General features: G+C 32.4%; 1 protein-coding gene and 1 pseudogene across 3 annotated transcripts; one reads left to right on the forward strand and one right to left on the reverse strand.

The window, feature by feature from the left end:
• Positions 1–1,902: 1,902 nt before the first annotated feature.
• Positions 1,903–4,635, reverse strand: LOC120197362 (annotated as a pseudogene).
• Positions 4,636–5,563: 928 nt separating this feature from the next.
• On the forward strand, positions 5,564–27,917 carry LOC120197276 (40S ribosomal protein S11-like). 3 transcript variants are annotated; one of them, XM_039198865.1, is made up of 8 exons: positions 5,564–5,669; positions 5,757–5,797; positions 5,890–5,990; positions 6,532–6,676; positions 6,754–6,843; positions 6,956–7,048; positions 16,780–16,785; positions 27,907–27,917. In XM_039198865.1, exons 1-6 carry the CDS (start codon positions 5,658–5,660, stop codon positions 7,044–7,046), a joined length of 480 nt encoding a protein of 159 aa, XP_039054796.1. In that variant the 5' UTR covers positions 5,564–5,657; the 3' UTR covers positions 7,047–7,048; positions 16,780–16,785; positions 27,907–27,917. The 3 variants fall into 3 exon arrangements, with proteins under 3 accessions (XP_039054796.1, XP_039054797.1, XP_039054795.1); XM_039198866.1 differs by lacking the exons at positions 16,780–16,785; positions 27,907–27,917 and adding an exon at positions 7,103–7,215 and having other exon boundaries at positions 6,956–7,064; XM_039198864.1 differs by lacking the exons at positions 16,780–16,785; positions 27,907–27,917 and having other exon boundaries at positions 6,956–7,215.

A 27,917-nucleotide genomic window follows, 5' to 3' on the forward strand; every position in this document is an offset into this window, starting at 1 on the left:
TGACCGGTATTAGATCGATAAATTTACCGGGTACCGTGATTTTTCGGGAAAAACGCCAAATTATTTTGTATATTACATATAAAACTATTCAAATCAGAGTTTTATGAAAAGAAAAATATTCTTTTCAACAAACTACGAAGTTGTTCAATAGATTCAATTTTAGATATTTTTCAAGTATTAATATTTATAATTATTTTAAAAATAAATAATTATTTAAGAATTATTATCAGTTTAAAAAATAATTATTAAAATATAAAAAATTAAAATAAATAGTATTAAAATATCACATATTTTTAAGGGGATTTTAATAAAGTAACTAAACTGCACGAACTAACTTATCTCAGTGGTTAAAGAAATCGTTATTGGTCATAGAGGTCACGGGTTCGAACACCAACAGTTGAAAGGTGATTGAGCGATCATTGTCAGATGATTGAAAGTATTTAGAACAGATGCTACTTGCTAATCACATTAGCTTAATAAAAATAAATAAAGTAACTAAACTATTAATTTTTTTTTAATTTCTTGTAAATTTAGAATTTGTACTATTTATTTTTACTAAAGGATAATTTTATTTTTAACGTTTTAAAAACTTCTAATGAAAAATATTTTTTCTAGAATTCTTTATCCAAATTTACTCTTAATTATTATCTATTTTCTTAATGCTTTTGCATATTCACGCTATAACAAAATTTCAAATACCAACAAGACAACTTTCATTAGTTATAATCTCACTTTCTTTTCTTTTGGTTAAATGATATTTGATTTAATTCATATACAAATTGAATTTATAATTAAATTTACTTTTATATAAATAATATATTTTGTAATATTTTAAATATTATTAATTTTATAATTGTAAATATATATATATTTCTATTTTTATTGTCATAAAATTTATTCTATTATGATCCAGGTTCGAGGAATTTTATTTAATATATGTATTAATTTATATAGATTTAAAATCGTACACAAATATTATCTTGGGTAAAGTATATAAATGGTCATCTAATTATAAGATGTTGTTTTGTTGTGTTTAACGGTTATTTAAAGTTATGAAATGATCTTTGATTATAGGGTATTACTTTGTTGAGTCATTCAGCTATTGGAAGTTTTGTAACTTTGAATAGTCGATGGACTCAACAAAGTAAAATGACCGTTTTGTATCTTCTAATTATTGGAGACTCAACAAAAAACATTCTATAATTGGTGGACCATTTTTGTACTTTATCCTATTTTCTCAAAATTCTATGGGAAGATGGCAAGTTAAAGGAGGGAGACTCGGGTAGCCGTCAACGGAGGAGGAATATTGGTTTTTGGTGGGTTGATTGCGCTTTGTCAAGTTTATTTTCGTTTGGTAATGATGTTGCTACTTCAACTTTTTGCTACTCCAAAATTTATTTTCCTTTATTGCTTTCATTTCAAACAAAACTAACTTGTGCATTGAGTTGAAAATATTTTTCGTGTATTAAAAGCGTTGAAAATTATTTGTCGAGGTAATGTTGTATGTTATTGTATCAATGGGAAGACGTAAGAAAGATACGACGTCTTTAAAAAATGCACGAAAAATAACAATTCAGAAGTCACCGAATGATACAAGGGTTGTATCATCAACACTACAACAGGCACCTTGTTTTAATAAATAATTTCCACAATAGCAAAAGAGAACCAATATTTTCCCGACAACATTAACATGATATCCCAGAAATTCAACTTCATTTCAGTGTTCTTGTATAGGAATTTCTGGGTTCTCAACCATTTTCATTTTTAGTTTGGATCTTACATAAAATGTACCATGTCCTTATTGGAATGAAGATCAAACACCATGAAAATGATGGGCCACTTATTTATTTAGACAACAGAAACTGGAATCCAAAGATGATGTTCAGCCAATATTCAAGGTGCTGCTTCAGCAGCTGATGAGACTTTCTGGATGACAAGAACAGGGTCTCCCACTTTAACCATCTTTGAGTTCCCTTCAGTGCTTTCCTTGCAGACCAAGTTCAGCCCAAAGTAGATCTGCCATAGCCATGGAACCAAGGTTATCGGCGTCCACGAGACATAGAATTATACGAGGATACAGCTCAGAGCTCGGAATTTTTGGCTTACCCTCCTCTGCTGTTTGTCGTTCGGTCGCAAAACCTTATCTGACCTGACTTTCATTAGAGTTTCGTTTGGCTCCGGGCCGGCGGTTGCGGTGTCTTGATTGATTGTAGGCACCTACTAAATGCACATTCATTAACCGTCAGTGAATGGTATACTTATGCATATGAACTGCACATATCTAATAGATGATGGCATGCTGCAAAAAAAAATCAAGGATTCGAACAAACAACGGAAGGAATCTTGTCGTCAATTTCGCAAAACAACATTCTTGCAGAAAATGCAGAAAGGTGACCCCAAAAAACATTTTTGCACTTCTACTTGACAAGTAGGTTGAAAATGCAGAATCGGTAGCTTCTTACCTTAAGCGGGCGCATAGTTTCACACCGTCAAATGAAAATTGGCCTATTTTCATTTTCGTCCATGTGTCTTCAGAAAACGGTTCGCAACCATGAATGAGAATGCTGTCGCGAGCAAGTAAACGATGCACCAGTCATAAACAATTCATATAGAGAGTACAGAAGAGGTGATCAAATTCAGGGTCAGGCACATGTATTCCACCGGAAAAATCATACTAAGATTCGGATCTGAAGTAGTAAGTGGATCCTGGAAAATATTTGCTTATGGCTACGGTTCCCGACTGAATCACATGCTTAATAGACACCGAGAGATGTGATTATGAGCCTGAAAAGAAAAGGTATTTGGGTCTGAAACGATTAATCGGCACAGGATCCTTCATAAGCTTGCTAAGTGCATCCAATGATTCCTGCAAAAGTACCTCTAAGCTCAGGTTTGAACTTTTTTAATAAACGTCACTTACGAAGCTAACCTGAGATAGTAGCATGAACGGATACTCGTCCGAAAACATGATGTTATGCCCACGAGCATACCCCAGATCCACCGGCCTTGTTTCCGATGCTGCATTATCGAATAAAAGAGTAACCAAATGACGGACCCTATTAAGCATCTTAATATGCACACTATACTGATATGCCAGAATATATATGCATATTCTCAGCTCCTCTTCAAGGACAACATTTTCACCCTGGCAATGCCTACCAAGAATATTGCAATGTACTAGAATCAAACCAACCTGCATTAAAACGAACTAGCCTACTGGGTTTCCCGATATATTCCGTGAACCATTTCGAAGAGTCATCGCCCTCATCCAATGCAGTACCACACCACTCCCATACCGAAACACCATCTGCTACTCCTGATGGTTTGGTGAGCAGAACCTTGAGCGAATCCATTCCAGGTGCTTTGATTACTGCAAAATGATGGTGAGTAATCAATAAGCTTGTTAATATCAAAGAACTAAGTTGTCTTATATAGGTGAATGAGGAAGGAAGACAACAGGGATGGATCGACGGCTGACCCTCTTAAAATTTTTGATCCGCCACTCCCCATATATGAGTCCTTGGTAGTCTCCCAACCCGGGAGAAGACCTCAATGGGCAGTTCTACTTGGACAAGAGCAAGCTTTGGTTTAACCCTTTGAGTGAGTGCCCTTCCTTTCTGGTTCACAATAAGCCATTGCCTGTCCCATCGAAATCCTTGAGTTCATCAAAATCAAAGCTAAAAGCCAGTATAAAGTTGAAGAGTGAAACATAATCTAGCAACTAATAGCAGCGCATGGAAATGAACTTTATTTTCCCAGGAATCAAACAGATAAGAAAGAAAGAAAGAGAGGGATTTGCCAGTAGGGGTGAGAGGTGCACGTGGAACTGGGGGGGGGTGGGTTTTGGATGAGGATTGTGGATTATCGTGTCAATAAAGTTTACATTTATCGGTTAGTTGAGAATGTCATTTTTGGTAACGTAAGATTATTAATAATAAATATTTTGAGATATATTATCGGTAAATGTTATTATCTCTCTTTCTTTAAGTGGACTAGCCAGCCTTCAATCAGATGTGGACCACACCATATGAACTATCGATTTCGGGTATTTATACATTTAATATCATAACTATTAATTTTGTTCTATTTTAGTAATCTAACTATTTTTTGTTTCAATATTATACCTAATGTTACATTTTGATTTCATTTTGGTCATCAATAATTAAAAAATTAACGGTGATGCTGACATATCTCTATAAGTTAATGCCATGTCATCTTTGATTTTTTAAAGAAACTGTTACATTAGCAGTTCTATTACTTTTTTTAAAGGTAGATGATCGAAATGAAATTAAAATGTAATGTTATATATGATTTTTAAAATATAATAAGTGAATGATCAAAATAAAATAAAAAGTGATAGTTGAAATGCTAAACGTATAGTTTACCATTAATCTAAACATGACAGCGCAGTTAAGTTAAGTTAATATTAATTAATTTATTCTTAATGAAATATTTTTTCTATTTATTTTTCATTTGTTTTACAAAATTTCTTAATAGAAGACATTAGTTATGTTAAAATTGAAAATATCCAAAATTACTTTAAGGGTGTTACAACTATCATTGTAAATTAAATACATAATTTGGATATTTTTCTATAACATTAAAATTAGAACCTTTAGATCGTATAAAGACCATACATGAAAAATGTTAAAAACCTAACAAAAAAACAAGAACAAAAAATAGATACAAACAATTTTGACTGCATCAACAAAAAAAAAAGATTAAACTATTGAAAGGTCACTGAGAATTATGCAAATCAGAGCCGAGTATCGTGAGAAATTATTTACGAATATAAAATCGCGTAGTCACATTCAATTCGATGGTCTATAGCATGGAGGATCAACATGATTACAAAATAAACATTATCTTGATCATTCATGGAGTCGTCAAATTTAATCTGAGAAAGCATAAAATATTCAGAACGACCAAGAGACTGAGAAATATAACGAAAAAACGTACCAAAAAAGTCGAGAAAAAGTGCTACAAATACAGAACAATTATTATTAAAAAATTAAAAAGAAATTAAAAAAGAACAAGTGATCGACAACTAATATCAAAATCGGTACCATCTACTTCTAAATAAAATCGAAGAAAGAAAATTTGATTTCTATATGTAATATCACAAACCCTAAAAATATAATATTTTATCATTTTGTTATGTTGAAGTATAAAAATTAAAAATTGGAAATTAACTGATATAAGCCTTTTAGTAGATGATATAGATATATATTTTTTAAATTTTTATCCCATTCGATTCACTCGATAACTTTCATGTTCCTAATCCAAAATATATATGAGCTTATAAGGTTAAGTTCGAATTCTACCACTGTCACTCTTGATGGACAATATATAAATTTATATATATCTTAATTGAATTTTAAATATACACTGACCTTATATTAAAAGAATGAGCCTTACCTAAACTTCTTTTTTTTCTAAAAATATGTCTATTATTTTTGGAGTACTGAGTCAGTGTTGAAATTGCTTTATATTTGAAGGCCCAAATTGATTAATAATTAATTGACCCAAACTCAACCCCTCATGAAAAGACTTGGAGATCCTTTCTTAGGGTTAGGGTTTCTCAAACTTCATCTTTCTTATTTTTGACTTCCCTTTGCCTGCAACCAGCCGCTCAAAGCTATCCAGAGACTTCAACAATGGCGGAACAGGTCTACACTGAGATCCACTTTCCTTCTCTCTCTTTCTGTATTTTTTTGCTTTTCTTGTCATTTACTGGTGTTTTCATTTGTTTGCAGACCGAGAAGGCGTTTTTGAAGCAACCCAAAGTGTTTTTAAGGTAATCCTGATGCACAATTCCATCGAATATTTTGAGCTTTCTTTTGTTTTCCGATTTGGGGTTTTTTATTATTGAGTTTATATTGTTTTCAGCTCTAAGAAATCCGGGAAAGGGAAGAGACCAGGAAAGGGAGGGAACCGCTTCTGGAAGAGCATTGGTTTGGGTTTCAAAACCCCTCGTGACGCCATTGAAGGTTTATTTTCCTTTCTGTTTCATATTATATGTATTTTAGGTGCTATCATGGTCGGTTATATACGAGTTTTGTTAATTGCATTCATAATAAAAAAAATTGTGGTTGCGAGTCCCATGTTAATGTTGTGGATGTTACAGCGTGATTTATTTCCTAAAATTAACCATGTTTTTATGTTGCGGATGTGGTTGCTGTGTTGCAAACATTACTAAATGCTAAAATGTGGCTGTTACACTGTTGTGACTGCAATTTAGTACTATTTTTGCATTTAGTAGCTTAAGTTGAATTAAGATTTCGTTAAGTTAGCTGGAATGACATTATCGTGCTAGCTAGTAAATTTATTTTGTTTCTATATTGCCTTGCCTTTGAAATTTTCGGAAAATAGATCCCTCGTAAATCAGATACACAAAAATGTGTTTTAGTACTTAATTGAATCGATTAACATGAAGCGTCCAATGTTAAGGAGGATTGTGTTAATCAGATTAAGATTGTTGGTTATGTCCTTTAGTAATGTTCTGTGTCTTATTTTTTTTATTTTTTGTAGGAACTTACATTGATAAGAAATGCCCATTCACGGGTACTGTTTCTATCAGGGGACGTATCTTGGCTGGTACTTGCCATAGTGCCAAGATGGTGAGGACTATCATTGTTCGACGGAACTACCTTCATTTTATCAAGAAATACCAAAGGTATGATCCAACTTAACTTGAATGTACTTTTCATAAGCAAATGGTGGCTTAGCCTACACTTTTCTTTCCATTTGTAGGTATGAGAAGCGCCATTCAAACATCCCTGCTCATATTTCTCCCTGCTTCCGTGTGAAGGAAGGGGACCATGTCATTATTGGGCAATGCAGGTAAAACTTCTAAATTACAACATTTGCTTATACATATCTGCATAGCTATGTTATAACGAGTTCGGCTTTGTTTCTAATTCGTTTGTGTCGGATGTTTTATTTGGTAATCCAGGCCATTGTCGAAGACTGTGAGGTTCAATGTTTTGAAAGTGATTCCCGCTGGATCTTCGGGTGGTGGGAAGAAAGCCTTCACTGGCATGTAAGCGTGAGTGCTTGAGTTTTTTAGAAAACTATGAAGAAGACGTTAAAAAGTGGATGAGTGCCTCTAGATTTGAAGAAACCTTGTTATTTTTGTTGTCTTTGCATTTACTTGGTATGTGTTCGGATTTTTTCAAAATTATGACATGGAATTTTGAAGATATCCCCTATTTATTATGCGGTATTTAGTTTCACATTAATCATCTTTGGGAAATTATATTTATATTAATTATGTGTGTATAAAATTTATAAGTTTGACAACATACCTGTCAAGGAATCCACTTGGAAATCAGAGCCAATAATTAAGCTTTAATATTTGCATATGTTTAATTCAAGTAAATTTTGAAGATACAATTTTATTTAAGGAGAAAAGAATTGTATTGACCCCAATTTAGAATCAATATTTGTATGTTTAATTTAGATTATAATTAATTGTGTTGTAGCACTAAATAGTAATAATGAGCCAAGATTGGGTGTAATAGGCTTGAATTTATTGATAACCGTCATTTTGCTATCAAAATAATTCTGGCTTTTTAAATAGAAATGAAAAGGTAGTATAGAGAAGCATGGTCGATCTAAGTTTTTGGTTTAGTAAAACTGTTTCTTGATTTTAGGAGGAGATAGAATTCCAAGTAAAGATGAAAAGATTTAATAAAATAAAATAGATAATAATATAAAAGGGAAAATAATAAATAATAGTAGTAAAATAAAAAGGAATTTTTAAAAGTTGTTTTTAAAATAAAAGATAAGAATTAAATAAAATAAATAATAAAATAAATAAATAATTTAAAGAGATTGAGATAAAGAGAAACTTATAGTGAAAGCAGCCTCAAACTTCAGCTTTACCTCAAATTCCTCGGATCATCGAAATAGATTTTTACTTTAAGATTCACGTCGACTTACAAGGATAATTCTTCATTGCCAACTCGGATTGTGTTGTTTCAACAATAACTGATTTCGATCTCAGTTTCCTCTTAGCAAACAATTTTGCTAAGCGCGTTCTCGGGAAGTCGAATATGCTCTAATAAGCAAAATCCTTCTTCAAACGTTAACCATAACAATATTTGGACCAATGTCGAAATCGTTTTGATTTGAAAAGTAAACTGAGAAAATAGAGAGAAAATCCGAAACGATTTAAGTACCTTACAATTCTCATGTTTGAAATTGAGCCTTCGCTTTAGTCTTTGGCTTGAAAGAAAATTAGCCTTTGGCTTGAAAGAAAATTAGCTAAGCATGACCAAAGTCATACTTAGCAATTGTTGGAAACGAAATTTAAAGAAAAATAAAGGAAGTATGCAAAAAATAGAGAGAAAGCTAGAGATAAAAAGAAGATTTTATTCTCAGATGAGAGATATGTTTCTAGGCTCACCCTTATAGGGTATTTATAGCCTTCAAATTCCTAAAAACAAGCTAAAAATAATTCCTAAAATAATGACTTAAATCCTAATTAAAATACTAAAACCTATTTAAACTAAAATACCTAAAAAGAATATAAAATAAAAATACTATTTAAAAATAATATCCTAAATCCTAATTAAAACATTAAAACCTATTTAAACTAAAATACAAAGATAAAATATAATATTTAAAAGATTATCCTAAAACTTAAGTTTAATTCTAATTCTAATTCCAGAAACGTGCGACCAATTCATTCGTTCTTCTAGAAACGTTGACTGGATCTTCTAGAAGGTGCTGATGTCTTCGCCTCGTCAGATGTTTCATGCCTGAATTCATGCCCACTAGTTCATCTTCGATTCTGAAAATAAAAAAACTGTAGAATTCCATTTTTTAGTGCAATTTCCAAAATCTAACGTCATTCACAGAAAATGAATGAAAACGGACAATTAAGCCACAAAACCAATGATTAAGGAGTAATTTAAAAGCAAAATGTTAACTAAATTAAGCACTTATCAAATTCCCCCTCACTTATTCAATGCTTGTCCTCAAGCATTCATTAATTAACATATCAAAATAATAAGCTGTCATCTTCAATTTCATGTTATCCCTCAAACTTCCAATCGAACTAAGTCCATGATATTTGCCGAATTCAAGTAACAATCAAGCAAAGATACAACCAAGAAAATTTAAAGTAAGCAAGATATCCCAATTAATTGCCGACTTCAATGAAACATGACTCAATACCTCACAAAGATTCATATATATCCGCTCAAAGCCTTTGGGGGTAAATGAAATTGCTCAAATCGAAACTAACCAAAATATTACCATAGGCTTGGAATCCAATCAAGTCTCCACTACGAAAAATGAACATAATGCAATAATCAAGGGTCTTTAAACAAGGTGTAACAGGGCTTAGGTTAGGGTAGGGAAAAGGCTAAAAGAAAGGTTTAAAATACCGAAACAAGAGATCAAATTAATTAAGAACAATCCACGAATTAACTTAAAGCGCAATGAAAAACAAAACAAGGAAAAAGAATAGATGAAATACAATTGAACCGATCAATTTTTCCTTCCTTTTTTTTTCGAATAAGGGTCTGTTTTTTTTCTGCTGTTCGAAACAGTGAACAACTTGTTGTTTTTTTTCTTCGAAACACTAATTTTTTTTTCTAGTTTGGCACTAACATTCTTTCTTGGATTTAACTCCGTTTGAGAATGTAGTCTTCCTTGTGATTCCAATTTTCCCACAGTTTGAGCTAGTCGGCTTACTTGGTTATCTAACTCTTAAAGATTGGTTATCCACTAGTGAACCATATTAGAGCATATTTCCCTTTCATTGTTTTTACACCTTATAATTAAACCCGAAACCTTTATTTTTATTTTTCCTCTCTTTTCACACCCTTACCGAGACTTGAGATCTTGTATCACTCTTGTTCCACAAAAAATGATGAAAAAATCACTATTTCGAAGAAAAAACAACAAGCTGTTCACTGTTTCTGGACTAACGACAAGTACTGATTTATTTTTCTAGTTTTTGATTTATGACTAGAAGAAACCCAGGTGAATTAGTAGATCTAGATCTGGAGATCGAAGCATGAGCACGAAGAATCCACGCACAAACGCTTCGAGAAAAGAGAAAAAGACAAGAAGAACAAGAGCAGAGTTCAGAAGCAGAATCAAATCCGGAGACAGAAGCAGACACATAGATCCCGATGGTAGAAGAAGAACAAACGATCCGAGAACTAGCCACAACTCCTATCACTCAGATGCCATTACGAATCAATTTTCCTAGTGGCAGGACTCCATTTCAATTAAAGACGAGACTTATTCATCTTTTCCCACTTTCCATGGCTTTCCCACTGAAGATCCGTACAAACACTTGTTGGAATTCCACATGGTTTGCACTAGCATGAAACCACATGGAGTTACAAAAGATCAAATTAAATTGAGACATTTCCCTTTCTCTTTAGCTGACTTGGCTAAAGATTGGTATTTTATTTACCTCTAAATTCAGTTAATTCATGGGCTGACATAAATCGAATTTTTCTTGACAGGTTATTTCCAGCGGCTAAAGCAAGTGAGTTACGAAGGAGCATTCTTTCCAATCAACAAAAGAGAGAAAGTCTTTATGACTATTGGGAGAGATTTAAAAAGCTTTGCGCACATTGTCCGCAACACGGATTAGAAAACATTACTTCAATACTTTTATGAAGGCCTTTTACCAATGGAGATGAAGATGGTAGATGCCGCCAGTGGAGGAGCATTAGTTAACATGACCCCAACAACAGCAAAGGAATTGATTTCAACCATGGAGCCAACTCCCAACAGTTTTCAAGTGAACCCAGCCGACGGGTTCACGAGATAAGTACATTTTCCCTTGAAAATAAGTTAGATAAATTAACTGAAGTAGTTAATTCACTTGTTGTAGGAAAATCTGAAGCCACAAGAGTATGTGGGATATACACAAAGCTAGACCATCCAACTGATTGTTGCCCGCTGATACAAGAAGGAGGCAATGCAGAAATCAATGCTGTACGAAACTTTCTAGGTCCTCCACAAAGACAATACAACCCATACAATAATACTTATAATCCAGGATGGCGAGACCACCCAAACTTCAATTATGTGGCAAATTAAAGGCCAACTTATCAACCAATATCTCCTCCTCAACAGCAAACACAAAAACCATCATTGGAGGAACTCATAGGGAAGTTAGATTTTTCACAAGAAAAGTTCATTAAATCCCAGGAAAAATTCCAAAACCGAACCGAAACATATCTTCAAGAGTTAGATAACCAAGTAAGCCGACTAGCTCAAACAGTGGGAAAATTGAATCACAAGGAAGATTACCTTCTCAAAGGGAGTTAAATTCGAGAAAGAATGTTAGTGCCATTACACTCCAAAGTGGAAAAGTTATCTCACCTGAAGTTCCTGCAGAAAAAGCCACACAACAAAAAGAACAAGAGGACACACCACCTTCAGAAATACAAGGTACGTCTAGCTCATCATCCTTTTATTTCTTCTCATGAAATCATGCCACCACCCTTCCCATTAAGACTGATAAAGCGTGATAAAAGAGCTGAAGAAAATAAGATCTTAGAGGTGTTCCAAAAAGTTCAAGTCAACATACCTCTTCTTGAAGTAATTCAACAAATATCAAGGTATGCTCGATTTTTAAAAGAACTTTGCAGTACAAAGAGGAAATTAATGGGGCACAAAAAGGTAAATTTGGGAGAACATATCTCTGCAATTTTTCAACGAAAGCTCCTACCAAAAATGAAGGATCAAGGTATGTTCGTTATACCTTGCAAAATAGGTGATTTTAAAATTAAACATGCAATGACTTAGAAGCTTCGATTAATGTTATGCCATTTTCTATATATAAAATGATTACTAACAAGCCTTTGAAGGAAATACGAATATCCATACAGTTGGCTGATCGATCTGTGATCTATCCAGTGGGAGTAATGGAAAATGTCTTAGTAAAGGTCGATGTATTATTTTTTCCTGCATATTTCTATGTCATTGACATGGAACATGACAGGTCGGATACTTATTCCGAGGTATTTTTAGGCTGACCCTTCTTAAGCACCGCACATACAAAGATCGATGTTAGAAGTGGTATACCGACAATGGAATTTTATAGAGAGATTGTTGAATTTGATGTTTACAAAGAAATGAAATGCTCTGATCATGTTGAAAGAATTAATTCTGTGTATATTATATATCCTTTAATTGATGAATATATTGAATCTAATTTTTCTTATGATTTTGAACTTTGCCACGAAGAGGAAGAAAGGGCGTTTAAAAATATTAATTCAATTAATTCAGATTTATCTTTATCTTCATCTAAAACTAAAATTTTACCTTTTGTTTCGCAGGCACCTGAGGTAGAATTGAAGCAATTACCAGAACATTTGAAATATGCCTTTTTGGGCGAAAATGAAACCTTACTGATGATCATCTCAAGTAAATTATCCGAAGGAGAAGAGGAAGCTTTGGTAGCGGTATTGTTCTCTCAAAAAGAAGCAATAGGATGGACCATTGCCGACATTAAAGGATTAAGTCCCTCGAATTGCATGCACAAGATCAAAGTTGAAGAAGGAGCAAAGCCATCACGTGAAGGACAACACCAATTAAATCCATCAATTATGGAAGTGGTAAAGAAAGAAATTCAGAAACACCTTGATGCTGACATAATCTATCCAATTTTGGATAGTAATTGGGTAATTCCAATTCATGTGGTTCCCAAGAAAACGAGAGTCATAGTGGTCGAAAATCAAGAAGGGGAGTTAGTGCCAACAAGAGTTCAAAATGGATGGCGAGTTTGTATTGATTACAGGAAGTTGAACTCTTTTACTCGAAAAAATCATTTTCTTCTTTCTTTTATAGACCAAATGATTGAAAGATTAGATGGGAAAACTCATTATTGTTGCCTTGATAGTTTTTCAGGTTTTTTCCAAATCCAGTAGCGCCAGAGGATCAAGAAAAAACGACTTTTACTTGTCCCTTCAGTACATTTGCATATAGACAAATGTCTTTTGGTCTTTGTAATGCACCAACCACCTTCCAAAGGTGCATGCTAAGTATATTTTATGACTATGTGGAAAAAGGCATCGAAGTCTTTATGGATGACTTCACGATTTATGACAACTCTTTAATGATTGTCTTGATAATTTAACTAATGTGCTTAAAAGATGCTTAGAATATAACCTTGTTTTGAGGTATGAAAAATGTCATTTTATGGTTGATAAAGGGTTAATTTTAGGTCATATAGTTTCTCCAAAATGAATTGCGGTTGATAAAGCTAAAACAGATGTTATACGTTCACTTCCTTACCCCAAAACTGTGAGGGAAATTCATTATTTTCTTGGCCATATAGGTTTATTAAGAAATTTTTGAAGATAGCACAACCTTTATGCAATCTACTTCAAAAGGATAAAGACTTTGACTTTTATTCAAAATGCAAGGAGTCTTTCGATTCATTAAAGGAAAAGCTTATTTAGCTCTAATTGTTCAGCCGCCAGATTGGAATTATCCCTTTGAACTTATGTGTGACGCATCAGATACTAGCGTTGGAGCCATTCTCGACCAAAAAATAGGGAAAAATCCACATGTCATAGCCTATGCGTCTCGAACTTTGGTCTCGGCTCAGAAAAAATATTCGAGTACGAAAAAAGAATATTTTGCTATAATTTTTTCTTTAGAAAAATTTAGATCTTATTTGTTTGGCACTAAAATTACTATTTTTTATCATGCAGCTATAAGATATTTGATGAGTAAAAAAAAAGCAAAACCGAGGCTTATCTGATGGATCCTTCTTCTACAGGAGTTTAATTTGGAAATCAAAGACAAAAAGCGATGCGAAAATCTGGTAGCGGATCACTTGAGTTGAATTCTCCTTTCCACATCCGACCCACCACTTAGAGAAGAATTTCCTGAAGAAAAATTGATGGTGGCGCAAAGCATAACCCCATGGTTTGCGGATATGGTTAATTATTTGGCCACATGTAAGTTACCATTAGATTTGCCGAGAGTTGAAATCAATCGAATTAAGCGAGAATCTCGATAATATATTTGGGACGATCCTTATTTATGGAAGCACTGCTCGGATCAGGTAATTCGACGATGTATTGGCGAAAGTGAGGTAAACTCAATTTTACAATTTTGTCATTCTTACTCTTGTGGTGGTTATTTTGGGCCAAAACGTATAGCTCATAAAATTCTTGAATGCGATTTCTATTGGCCTAACATCTTTTGAGATTCTTATCTATTTTGTAAAACTTGTGAAAGATGTCAACGTACATGTAATTTAAGCCGTAGGAATGCCGCTTAATTCTATACAAGTTTTTGAAATTTTTGATGTTTGGGGAATCGATTATATGGGTCCTTTTACTTCGTCATTTGGAAATACTTATATTATTTTAGCTGTAGATTATGTTTCTAAATGGGTGGAAGCTAAAGCCACTCGGAATAATGATGCTAAAACTACAGTTAATTTTTTGAAAAATATTTTTTCCAAGTTTGGCACGCCACGGGCTATAATAAGTGACATATGAACACATTTCATAAACCGAGTGATCGAGTCGCTAATGAAGAAATTTGGAGTAACTTAAAGAATTGCTACCGCTTACCATCCACAAACAAATAGACAAGAAGAAGTATCAAATCGGGAAATTAAAACATTCTTGAGAAAATTGTTAAACCGGACCGAAAGGATTGGAGTTTAAAATTAACCGATGCACTTTGGGCATATCGAACCGCTTATAAAGGTCCCATTGGGATGTCATCATATCGGCTTGTTTTCAGTAAACCATGTCATCTACCAGTTGAGTTAGAACATCGGGCTTACTGGGCCATTAAACAGTGTAACATGAATATGGATGCAATTGGTGAATCTCGGAAATTACAAATTCAAGAACTTGAAGAAATCCGAAGAAATGCTTATGAAAGTGCTCGAATCTTTAAAGAAAAAACAAAAGAATTTCACGATAGTAGAATTTCTTTTAAAACTTTTTCTATCGGTCAAAAGGTTTTATTATTTAACTCCAAATTTAAACTTTTTACAGGAAAACTCAAATCAAAATGGCTCCGTTTACAGTTACTCAAGTATTTCCTCAAGGTGCTGCCAAAATTAAAGATAACTCAGGAGTTCGATTTAAAGTTAATGATCAAAGATTGAAGCTATATTATGAAAATGCTTCGGTTGGTCTAATCGAAGAAATCAAATTAGATAAACCCACACTCTGAAAATTCAGGTCGTCGAGCTAACGACGTTAAACAAATGCGCTTGATGGGAGGAAACCCATTTCGTTCTATTTTTTATTTCATTTCATTTCATTTATTTTTATTTTATTTTTAGCAAACTTTTTTTTATTCTATTTATTTTATTTTAATTAATTTATTTTATTTTTCTCTAAACAAATCAGAATTCCGATCGAATATTTAACGGGAAATAACAATGCAGAAAAACTGACTTGGTTCGAACTATGCAGAAAAATTCAAACTGAACAGTGCATAAGAAACTGATTTGGTTCGAACAGTGCAGAAAAATACACAACAGATTCGAACAATGCAGTGCAGAAAAAAACAGTGCAGAAAAAAAAAACAGTTTTGGTTCGAACTGTGCAGAAAAGTTCGTACAGAACAATGCAGTATCAGACATTCTACTCTATAGCAGCTTGTCTCGACGTGGCCGCGGTCGCCACTAGATTGGAGAGTATTCTTTTTCCCTCTCTTTATTTTTAAATTTGATATACGTTTTGGGACAAAACGGAATAAGTGAGGGGGGGAAGGATAAGCATGTCGTCGTAATTTTCCTTGACTTGTTTAATTGTTTGAAATTGAGATATTCTGATATTAATGTGTTGGGATCGTTGGTTGCTAGTCTTGAATTTCACTTTATACTCTTGCTTTCTTTTGGATTGTGATCATGTTTTGATCGAATTTAATTTGCATGATTGGTGATTGGTGTAGCTGGTGAATTTTTTGTTGAGTATTGATATTTCATGCTTTTGTTGATAGAGATGAACTTGACTCAATGCACATAAACTTTTCTTGTGAGATTTGAGCATAACGAGCATACACTTTCTTTCTTGCTCATTGTTTTACTTATGTATGCCAAACTAATTAGGTTGTTCTATAACTTGTAATCACAATGCATATCGAGACTACATGTTGAATGTAATGTTTTAATGTGATAGGGGCACCTAGGATAAACCCACTTTTCCCAAAAAGCCTACTCGTTTATATATCCACTAGTGAACCATATTTGAGCCTATTTCCCTTTCATTATTTTACACATAATTAAACCTGAAACCTTTATTTTTATTTTCCTCTCTTTTCACACCCTTACCGAGACTTGAGATCTTGTATCACTCTTATTCCACGAAAAAAATGATGAAAAAAATCACTGTTTCAACCATCGATTTGTATGTGCGGTGCTTAGGAAGAGTCGGCCTAAAAGTACCTCAGAATAAGTATCTGACCTATCATGTTCCAAGTCAATGACATAGAAATCTATAGAAAAAATAATACATCGACCTTTACTAAGACATTTTCCATTACTCCCACTGGATAGATCACAGATCGAACAACCATCTGTATGGTTATTCATGTTTCCTTCAAGCTCTTTAGTAATCATTTTATATATAGAAAATGGCATAACATTAAGCGAAGCTCCTAAGTCACACATTGCACGTTTAATTTTAAAATCACCTATTTTGTAAGGTATAGAGAACATACCTTGATCCTTTATTTTTGGTGGGAGCTTTCGTTAAAAAATTATAGAGACATGTTCTCCCAAATTTACCTTTTCGTGCCCCATTAATTTCCTCTTTGTAGTGCAAAGTTCTTTTAAAAATTGAGCATACCTTGGTACTTGTCGAATTACTTCAAGAAGAGGTATGTTGACTTGAACTTTTTGGAACACCTCTAAGATCTCATTTTCTTCATCTCTTTTATCACGCTTCATCAATCGTGATGGGAAGGGTGATGGCATGATTTCATGAGAATAAAGATAAGGATATGAGTCAGACGTACCTTATATTTATGAAGGTGGTGTGTCCTCTTGTTCTTTCTGTTGTGCGACTTTTTCTGTCGGAACTTCGGGTGAGATAACTTTTCCTCTTCAGAGTGTAATGGAACTAACATTCTTTCTCGGATTTAACTCCGTTTGAGAATGTAGTATTCCTTGTGATTCCAATTTTCCCACAGTTTGAGCTAGTCGGCTTACTTGGTTATCTAACTCTTGAAGATGTGTTTCGGTTCGGTTTTGGAATTTTTCCTGGGATGCAATAAACTTTTCTTGTGAAATTGCTAACTTCCCTATGAGTTCCTCCAATGATGGTTTTTTGCGTTTGCTGTTGAGGATGAGGTCTTGGTTGATACGTTGGTTTTTGATTTGCTGCATGGCTGAAGTTTGGGTGGTCTCACCATCCTGGATTATAAGTATTGTTGTATGGGTTATATTGTCTTTGTGGAGGATCTGTAAAGTTCCCTACAACATTGATTTCTGCATTACCTTCTTCTTGTATCAGCAGACAACAATCTGTCAGATGGTCTAGCTTTGTGCATATCCCACAAACTCTTGTTGCTTCAGATTTTTCTGCAACAAGTGAATTAACTACTTTAGTTAATTTATCTAACTTATTTTCAAGGGAAAATGTACTTATCTCGTGAACCCGTCGACTGGGTTCACTTGAAAACTATTGAGAGTTGGTTGCCATAGTTGAAATCAATTACCTTTCTGTTGTTGGAGTCATGTTGACTAATGCTCCAATACTTGCGGCATCTACCATCTTCATCTCCATTGCTAAAAGGCCTTCATAAAAGTATTGAAGTAACGTTTGCTCACTTAATCTGTGTTGCGGACAACGTGCACAAAGCTTTTTAAATCTCTCCCAATAGTCATAAAGACTTTCTTCTCTCTTTTGTTGAATGGAAAGAATGCTCCTTCGTAACTCGCTTGCTTTAGCCGCTGGAAAGAACCTGTCAAGAAAAATTCAATTCATGTCATCCCATTAATTAGCTGAATTTGGAGGTAAATAAAATAATCAATCTTTAGCCAAGTCGGCTAAAGAGAAAGAGAAAGCTCTCAATTTAATTTGATATTCTGTAACTCCCTGTGGGTTCATGCTAGTGCAAACCATATGGAATTCCAACAAGTGTTTGTACAGATCTTCAGAGGGAAAGCCATGGAAAGTGGGAAGAAGATGAATAAGTCTCTTATTTAATTGAAATGGAGTCTCACTACTAGGAAAATTGATGCATTATGGCGTCTGAGTGACAAAAGTTGTGGCTAGTTCTCGGATCGTTTGTTGTTCTTTTGCCATCTGGATGTATGTGTCTACTTCTGTCTCGGGATTTGATTCTTTTCTAAACTCTGCTCTTGTTCTTCTTGTCTTTTCTCTTTTCTCAAAGCGTTTGTGCGTGGATTCTTCGTGCTCGTGCTTCGATCTCCGGATCTAAATCTACTAATTCACTTGGGTTTCTTCTGGTAATAAATCAAAAACTAGAAAAATAAATAAGTACTTTTTGTTAGTCCCCTGCAACGGTGCCAATTTGATAACTGTCATTTTGCTATCAAAATAATTCTGGCTTCTTAAATAGAAAGGAAAAGGTAGTATAGAGAAACAGGTCAATCCACAGGGACTGTGGTGTTTCTGATTTAGTAAAACTGTTTCTGATTTAGTAAAACTGTTTCTTTATTTTAGGAGGAGATAGAATTCTAGGTAAAGTTTAAAAGATTTAATAAAATAAAATAGATAATAATAAATAAAAGGGAAAATAATAAAATAATAAATAATAGTAAATAAAAAGGGGTTTTAAGAGTTGTTTTTAAAATAAAAGATAAGAATTAGATAAAATAAATAATTTAAAGAGATTGAGATAAAGAGAAACTTATAGTGAAGCAGCCTCAGACTTCAACTTTTCCTCAAATTCCTCGGATCATCGAAACAGATTTTTACTTCAAGATTCATGTCAGTTTACAAGGACAATTCTTCCTGCTAAGTGTGTTATCGGGAATTCTAGTATGCTTCAATAAGCAAATCATTCTTCAAAGGTTAACCATAACAATATCCAGACCAATGTCGAAATTGTTTTGATTTGAAAAGTAAGCTCAGAAAACAGAGAGAAAATCTGAAGCGATTTAAGTACCTTACAATTCTCACGTTTGGAATTGAGCATTCGCTTTAGTCTTTGGCTTGAAAGAAAATTGGCAAAGCACGACCAAAGTAATACTTAGCAATTGTTGGAAATGAAATTTAAAGAAAAATAAAGGAAGTATGCGAAAATAGAGAGAAAGCTAGAGAGAAAAAGAAGATTTTATTCTCAAATAAGAGAGATATGTTTCTAGGCTCACCTTTAGAGGGTATTTATAGCCTTCAAATTCCTAAAAACAAGCTAAAAATAATTCCTAAAATAATAACTTAAATCCTAATTAAAATACTAAAACCTATTTAAACTAAAATACCTAAAACAAATATAAAATAAAATACTATTTAAAATATTATCCTAAATCCTAATTAAAATACTAAAACCTATTTAAACTAAAATACAAAGATAAAATATAATATTTAAAATATTATCCTAAAACTTGAGTTTAATTCAAATCTGAATTCCAGAAACGTGCAGCCAATTCATTCGTTCTTCTAGAAACGTTGACTGGATCTTCTAAAAGGTGTTGACTTCATCACCTCATCGGATGTTTCATGCCCGAATTCATGCCTACTAGTTCAGCTTCGATTCTGAAAATAAAAAAACTGCAGAATTCCATTCTTTTAGTGCAATTTCCAAAATCTAACGTCTTGTATAGAAAATGAATGAAAACGAACAATTAAGCCACAAAAACCAATGATTAATGAGTAATTTAAAAGCAAAATGTTAACTAAATTAAGCACTTATCACCCATTAATTAAAAGCATGGGTTTTTTACTCCTAAATATTAAATTGATTAATTGTATAAAGTTTTAAAATATCTTAAGAGATAAAAATTAGAGTATTTGTTGAATTTATACTTTAATATAACAAATTAGAGTAAAATGTTTTTGGACTTGATTGAATTTGTTCAAATATTTCAAACATAATCCAAAGTCTGTTAAATAAGAATTTGAATACATAATTTTTTTGGGTAAGTAGTATCAATATTGTTCTTACAATATCAATACTGCATGAACAATAATGATATTATTCTTGCAGTACCAATGTCAAAGGTAAGAGAAGTATTGATACTAGCATTTGTTTTTCAAGTTTTTCAAATTCAACAATACAAGATGGGTATGGACATTCTAGAAGTACCGATACTACTTTTCATAGTAGCATCGATAACATAAACCTTAGTATCGATATTGTTCAAGCCCAATGGTAATTAAAGACTGATTTATATAAATGAAGTATCAATACTCCAAAAGGCAATAGATAGTCCGTGTTTTGAACAATTTTATTTTACAGAAAAATAAATCCCCAAAGGCTCCAAATCATCCCAACGACTATAAACAGTCAAAAACACATTTCAACTTTAATGACCAGTTATAATTTTTTTTATTAATATTATTCTTACAGTATCAATATTGCATGAACAATAACGATATTATTCTTGCAGTACCAATGTCAAAGGTAAGAGAAGTATTGATACTACCATTTCTTTTCAAGTTTTTCAAATTCCACAATGCAAAATTGGCATGGACAGTCTAGAAGTATTGATACTACTTTGCATAATAGTATCAATAACGTAAACCTTAGTATCGATATTGTTCAAGCCAATGGTCATTAAAGACTGGTTTATATAAAAGAAGTATCAATACTCCAAAAGGCAGTAGATACTTTGCCTTCTGAAATTTTATTTTGTAGAAAAATAAATCCCCAATGGATTCAAATCATCCCCAATGGCTAGAAACAGTCACAAACACATTCCAACTTATAAAAAAAGTCAAAAACACTTGAAGAAGGTTACAACACATAGCCAAGAAATAGAGATTAATATAAAAGCTTTTTCACTCTATATTTATCCTTTTCTCTTGTACATAAGTATTTGAGCTCATTGCATATTTTAATTGTTTGTCTTGTAAACTTAAATCTTGTAAACACTTACCTTGTGAGATTTTCTTATTTACATTTCTTATCCTTTGTAAAAGAGGAGTAGTTCTGGTTTAGCCTTTGGAAAACTAGGAAATTTGTAAATGTTACTCTTGAGCCTAGAAAAAGAAAGAAAAATTAGTTATTTTGTTAGAAATCCTTAGTGAGGGGATAAGGTAGTGTATGTAGACTTCATCGAGGAAATTGAAGCACTATAAATCATTGTACAATTTTTTTATCTTTTTACTTCATCGCCCAAATTTTTCAAAAGGCCAATTCACTCATTCTTAGTACTTTTTGAGTTGATCATTAGAGCTTAAAAAATCCCAACAATTGATACTAGAGCAGGTTACAATCATTGATTTAATAAACTTGTGAAGATCCTAGAAGTTGTCTATCAATTCCAACACAATCGAGAAGATGACTTTCTCTTCTGAATTTTACTACATCGAAGATTCTCAACCTGTCAACAAACTGTCCTATTTAAATGAAACAAATTATGCCTATTGGAATAATAAGAGGTGCTCTTTATTCAAGCAAATGATCTAGGTTCTTGGAACTCCATCATGAAGGTCACTCTACTCCAACCAATGAGATGGAAGATTAAAGTGAAGAAGAAAAGAAGAAGTTCCGACATTATGCTATGCATGTTTTACTTTTTGCATTAAGCCTGGATAAATATATAGAAGAGTCCACTCTTGTTCAAATACCAAAGAGATTTGAGACAAGCTCTAAGTCACTCATGAAGGAACCGATGAAGTGAGGGAAATAAAAAATGGTATTCTTAACCAAGCTATAAAAATTTCAAGATGAAACTGGATGAAGACATCAAAACTATGACGAATATATTTTCAATGATTGTCACTGGTCTCAAGTGATATGGAGAAATCATCCTCAATGAGAAGTGTAACACCCCCAACCCGTACCCGACTCGGATACGAGTCCGAGATGTCACATTAACTTTTTAAAAAATATTCGTATAAAATAACAGAAAATTTGAACTTATATTAATAAAATACGATCATATATTATTGAATTATATTTCATTATAACAAATTTAAAGAAAAACATTTTTATGAGTAGTATTATACAGTATGAATAGTACTATACTATATGAACATTATCGTGAACAGTAATGAATAGTACCATGAACAGTGCTACAGTGTACCGATACACAAAAAAATCAGATATAAATTGTGTATCAATGCACTGCTACAGTGTATCGATAAACTGCTACAGTAACTTCGACAAAACATGTATAAAACTCATAAAAAAATTAAACTTTCATCACTATACAGTTACCATTTTACATAAATACGTTTAAAACATTCCAAAACTCGATCAGAGCATATCCTATTCAAATCTTTATTTACATGCCAACTAATATCAGTATTACAAATTACATACTATTCAATTCTTTTCTGATATGATCTTTGGAAAGGAGAAGCTGACCTGTCTTGCTTAACTTTTATCATTCTTCCTCTTCTCAAAACCTATGCGTGAAACAATCACACGCTTAGTCGTTGACTTAGTGAGACATATAAAACATATAATAAAACCATAGAACATTTCACATAACATAATGCATACATGCATAAATACCATCATTATCTACATTAATATCGTTATCATGATCTCTATCATTATCATTAACACATCTAAAACATGTTATCGTACACTTAACCTTTGTAACATGTCATCTTGTACTTACCAATTGTAACATATCATATAATACATTTCATATAATACATTTCATATAACAAAGCATATACATCACATACAGTGTATTTATACTATCTCTTTCAATGGCCCATATACTAGCCCATCTATACTTTTGATATCTTTTGTAGACCCGTGTACATTATTGATAACTCAAGTTATATGAATATTTGAAGTTGTAAACACATATGCTGTCACTACAGCTCATATAATAATCTGTCCATATGTCCAAAAGAACATGGGTAACCTGTCCATATGTCCCGAAGAACATAGGTAATCTGTAACATATATAATCATGCATTTAACACATAATAACATCACACATCATAGAAGATGAAAGTCAATTTATTCCTTTTATTTGCCCATGGTACACTTGTGAGAACTAAAGATATGTGAGTACATTGAGGTTGTGCACAAATATGATATCACCACAGCTCGTATAAATATCCCGAAGGACCAGTCCATATGTTCCGAAGAACATAGGTAAACAGTCCATATGTCCCGAAGAACATAGGTAACCCTCGACTCTTGGAATGCCAACTATACCACTAGCTCTCATATCACATAACATGGGCATTATCATTTATAACAATTTACATATTCATATAGGCACATAGTTCTCTCTTCTGTCACATACCACATCTATCTCATTTCATATAGCATATATCACTGTGTATTTAATCACATAGATCATATCATATGACTTATATCATTTCTCAGGTGTTCATGTAAACACGTATGTCTTATCTTGTTGTCACATGTTGTATATCACATATACTATATTCACATACTACAATATTATTTGACACTTAACATGTATCAGGTAAGCATGTATTCTCATATAGTTCTATAGATCTCTATCATATAACTTATCTTATATGTTCGTATCATCACTTTATATTCAAATTTCCTAATTTATATACTATTCCCATAGTTTTATATTCCATGATTATATGACTTCTATTTGTTCCCTTATAACTCTTCATAAACATATATTTTCATTTCCATATATTACATAGATCTTATCCTATGACTTATCTTTTATACTCACATAAATCACATAGCACATATAAGAACAAATCAGCTCATATAATCAAGTATACATACATTTCATGTCATTCACATCCTTATAATCAATACTTCATACACTATAACTATCGAAAATAGACTTATCACAAGTCCAATTTCCTTATAATCGTATAAAATAAGATGCACTCACCTTGACACTTTATATATTCAAATCCACTTCTATGATTTATTTCTTTGGATTGATCATATCTTTGCAGTCGATTCAGAACTTGCTTGTGTTCGATATCTACACAATCATACATTTTTAAGGTAATTATCAGATATCTACACCTTGTAATTTGATGCTAATAACTTAAACGAATTTAATAGACCCATATTCATTTTTTCCTTTAGGAGTGTACCGATGCACTATGGGTGCATCGATACCAAAAATAGCTTTAAAATTCCCATGCATTGATGCATGCCGGTGTGTATCGTTGCATCTTCAAAATTTGTCTTAGTGCATCTGTACACATTCATAGTGTATCAATGCACCTGTCAATAATAAACTTGTTTCACCCGAAAATCATCAACACGTCACCCAAATTTTCATGTATACATTCCTTATTATGCTACTAAACTCATCTATAACAACTTTAACCAATTCCTATCATTCCAACACTTTATAATCTTCCAGATTTCATCCAAATCTTAAAGTTAAGAATCTTACCCAATTTTCCATGTTATCCAAACTTTGATTTAACACTTATAACTTCCTATTCACACCTATGACAAGTCAAATTTAGTTTCAAATTCAACTTATCAACTCTTTTCTAGAAATTCACTTAAAACCCCATTCTCTTTAATCTTTCATAACTCCTTTATCTTTTGATTTTAGGATAACTTAAGCTTTCCTTAAGCTTAGTTATCATCTAATGATCAAAACCCAAACTTAAAATCAACAAATAATCAAGAAATCAGAAAACTCACCTTTACTCCCTTGGCTCTCTCTGTATGATGATGAAGAAGAAGAAGATGAAGTGGAGAAAATATATCCATATCCTTATCCCCCACTACATATATATCATTTTCTTATCATTTCCAAGTCAAATGACCATTTTTCCCTTTAATTCTTTTAATAATTACTAATAACCATTCATGAATTATTTTTAAATAAATCATTGAACTATTCAACTTTTCCACTTTAATCACCAAATTCTGAAATTTTACAATTTAGTCACTAACCCGTAGTTTGGGATGTTACAAATCTCCCCTCTTTTAAAGAAAATTCATCCTTGATTTTTCACTACACATCTTGATAGGAACATATCTTCTAATGTTCTAATGTTGCTTCCCTTACTTAATCTTTCTTATCATCAGCAGAAAACTTGTTTTTCAATCCCTTTATTTTTTTTTCAACTACCGTTTTCCTTTATACATTCATATTATGTCACTTACCACATAAACAATAACATCCATCTTCATCATTCAACATCACAAATCCATCTATAATTTCCTTATAACAGTAACCAAACTCTTATTCCATCATCATTTAACCAAGAACTCAACCTTAAATCTTCTTCAACTGTGATTAAACATATACTTTACAAAATCAAACAATCTTTTCACATCACCTTGCATGTTTTTATTTACTTTTATATCGAACTTATCATCTACACTGTCATACAACCTTTCTCATATTTGATCATTTAAACTCAACCCTTTTCATTTATTTAACCATTTATGCTTTTATAATCAAGATCTTCTTATACATAACCAAACTATATCTTGTCCTTTATTCTCCCATACTCTTTTATATTATGTATACTTATCTCTAATTACTGATCTTCATATCATCTTAGTAACTTTAATAATCCACTTTACTTATACATAACCTTATTATTTTAACCTGTAATGTCATTTATCATATAAACAGTAACTAAAAAAAATCTTACTCTTTTCCAATCAAAATCATCTCAACAATAGTTTACTTAACTTATCGAACCCACATTCATTCTCATACACAATGTAATTCCCATTGTTCAAGCTCAACATTCTAATTTTCTTCATCTTATAAACTAATCACTGATGTATACATTCTTAAACACTTCTTATCAATCATTAGCTTTACTTAAACATACAAATCCTCACTTCCTTCACTATCACATTACTATGATTAAAATATACAACTGTATCCGGATCTACTTCATATTTCGTTATCAGAACCTAACAATATCTTATAATTCCAATACATTTCCATCACATAATTTTGTTAGCCATCGCTAACTCTTTCCATCTATAATGCAAATCCCTTATCATATCCACACTCTTGCTTATACACAATACTATCTACACATCTACTATTCCTTTTCACATATCACCTCTTCAATAAATCTTTCATGCTATCATAAACTTCACTTCGTTACTTTAATTCTTTCATTACCTTTTTCCCTTATGATTTTACATTCCTTTCATATCATTTATACTTATCCCTCTTTGTCCTTCTAACTTTTTTATCAATCATTAGTTTTCGTCAAACATACAAATCCTTTAACTTTAATACACGCACTATCACACTACTTTATTATTCAACTTATTTCTTTCAATCAAAACGTAAACCTTCATCAAACTATCCAAATATATTCTTTCCAGTCAAAATAATTCATCCTCTATTTCCTTCACTTATCAAACTTTCATTCTCACTCATCCATAATATAATTCCTTTGGTTTGAATTCAACCATTCCATTTACCTTTGTCTTATAATTGATCACTGATATATATTCTTAAACCATTCCTTGGTCTTTTAATATTCTCAATTAACATCCATCTCCTCCACTTTATCTTGTCCATACTGTAAAGAAACTATTCTATTTCAGAACGATAAAGTTCCTTTAATACTATAATTTCCAATTTCGTCTGAACTGATTGGATTTATTCTCTGGCGGAGAATACAACTAATTCATATATGGTTTAAAGTTGAAGACCAGAATCTCTACCTTTCTTTGATGGTGCTTAACTTTATGAAGCACTATTTTTCTTAATCATCTGAGATTTTTGTTCTCCAATCCTTTCATTCTGAGCTCTCTCTAGAGCTTTAACGCGATTAACCATTTCCTGAAATGAGAACAAATTCAAAACCAGTAACACTCTTTCAATTTAAGGCGCAAGCCCTAAACAACCAATCACATGTATCATTCTTAATCGGAATCAACTCAACAACAAATCTGCTTAACTTATTAAACTTACATTCATACACATGTACGTATAATTCCCTTGCTTCAAGCTCATATATTCTAGCTTCATTCGTCTTATAAATTGGTCATCGATGTACTTATTATCACTGAATCTTTTAACATTCTCATGGTGATATTTGTCCACCATACTCTAACTTGCCCATGTAGTAACGAAACTACTCAATTTAACTTCTCCACTTTGGAGAAATGAAAACCTTCTAACATTATCTTCATATCATTTAACCCAAAGGTCTATAACAACAAAACCTTCCTCAAATTCACCCTTGAACTCAGGTGCTCTTAACTCTTTTAACTATTTTGATACATTCATTATATTAGTTAAAGAAGTATAGAATTGAAAACACATCAGAATATCATTCCACATCATGAAAACATTTTCTAATCTTATACAGGCACTCCCTGAGGTGTTCGCACTTCTCACTGTCTGGCTAGGGCAGGTGAATTGATATGACCTTCAGTCTATCGCCTTGTGCTTCACTTTGAAAGCTCTCATGATCATACATCTAGTATAACATAACAATTTAACTCTATTAACAAGACATTACACTCCTTACACTATCATATCAGAAAAATTTTCACTTTGTGTTGGCATGTATACTTTTTAAAACACTTTTGACTTCGTTTTTAGCCTAGAATCGGCTAAACCGTAGCTCTAATACCATTAAATGTAACACTCCAACCCGTACTCGACCCAGGTATGAGTCCAAGATATCACATTGACTTTTTAAAACAATATTGTATAAAATAATAGAACATTTGAACTTATATTAATAAAATACGATCATATATTGTTGAATTATATTTCATTATGACAAATTTAAAGAAAAACATTTATGAACAGTACTATACGTATGAATAGTACTATACTATATGAACAATATCGTGAACAATAATGAATAGTACCATGAACAGTGCTATAGTGT

This window comes from Hibiscus syriacus, unplaced genomic scaffold (assembly GCF_006381635.1).
Source record: "Hibiscus syriacus cultivar Baekdansim isolate YM2019G1 unplaced genomic scaffold, ASM638163v2 tig00117048_pilon, whole genome shotgun sequence".
In the NCBI taxonomy this organism is placed as follows: Eukaryota; Viridiplantae; Streptophyta; class Magnoliopsida; order Malvales; family Malvaceae; genus Hibiscus; species Hibiscus syriacus.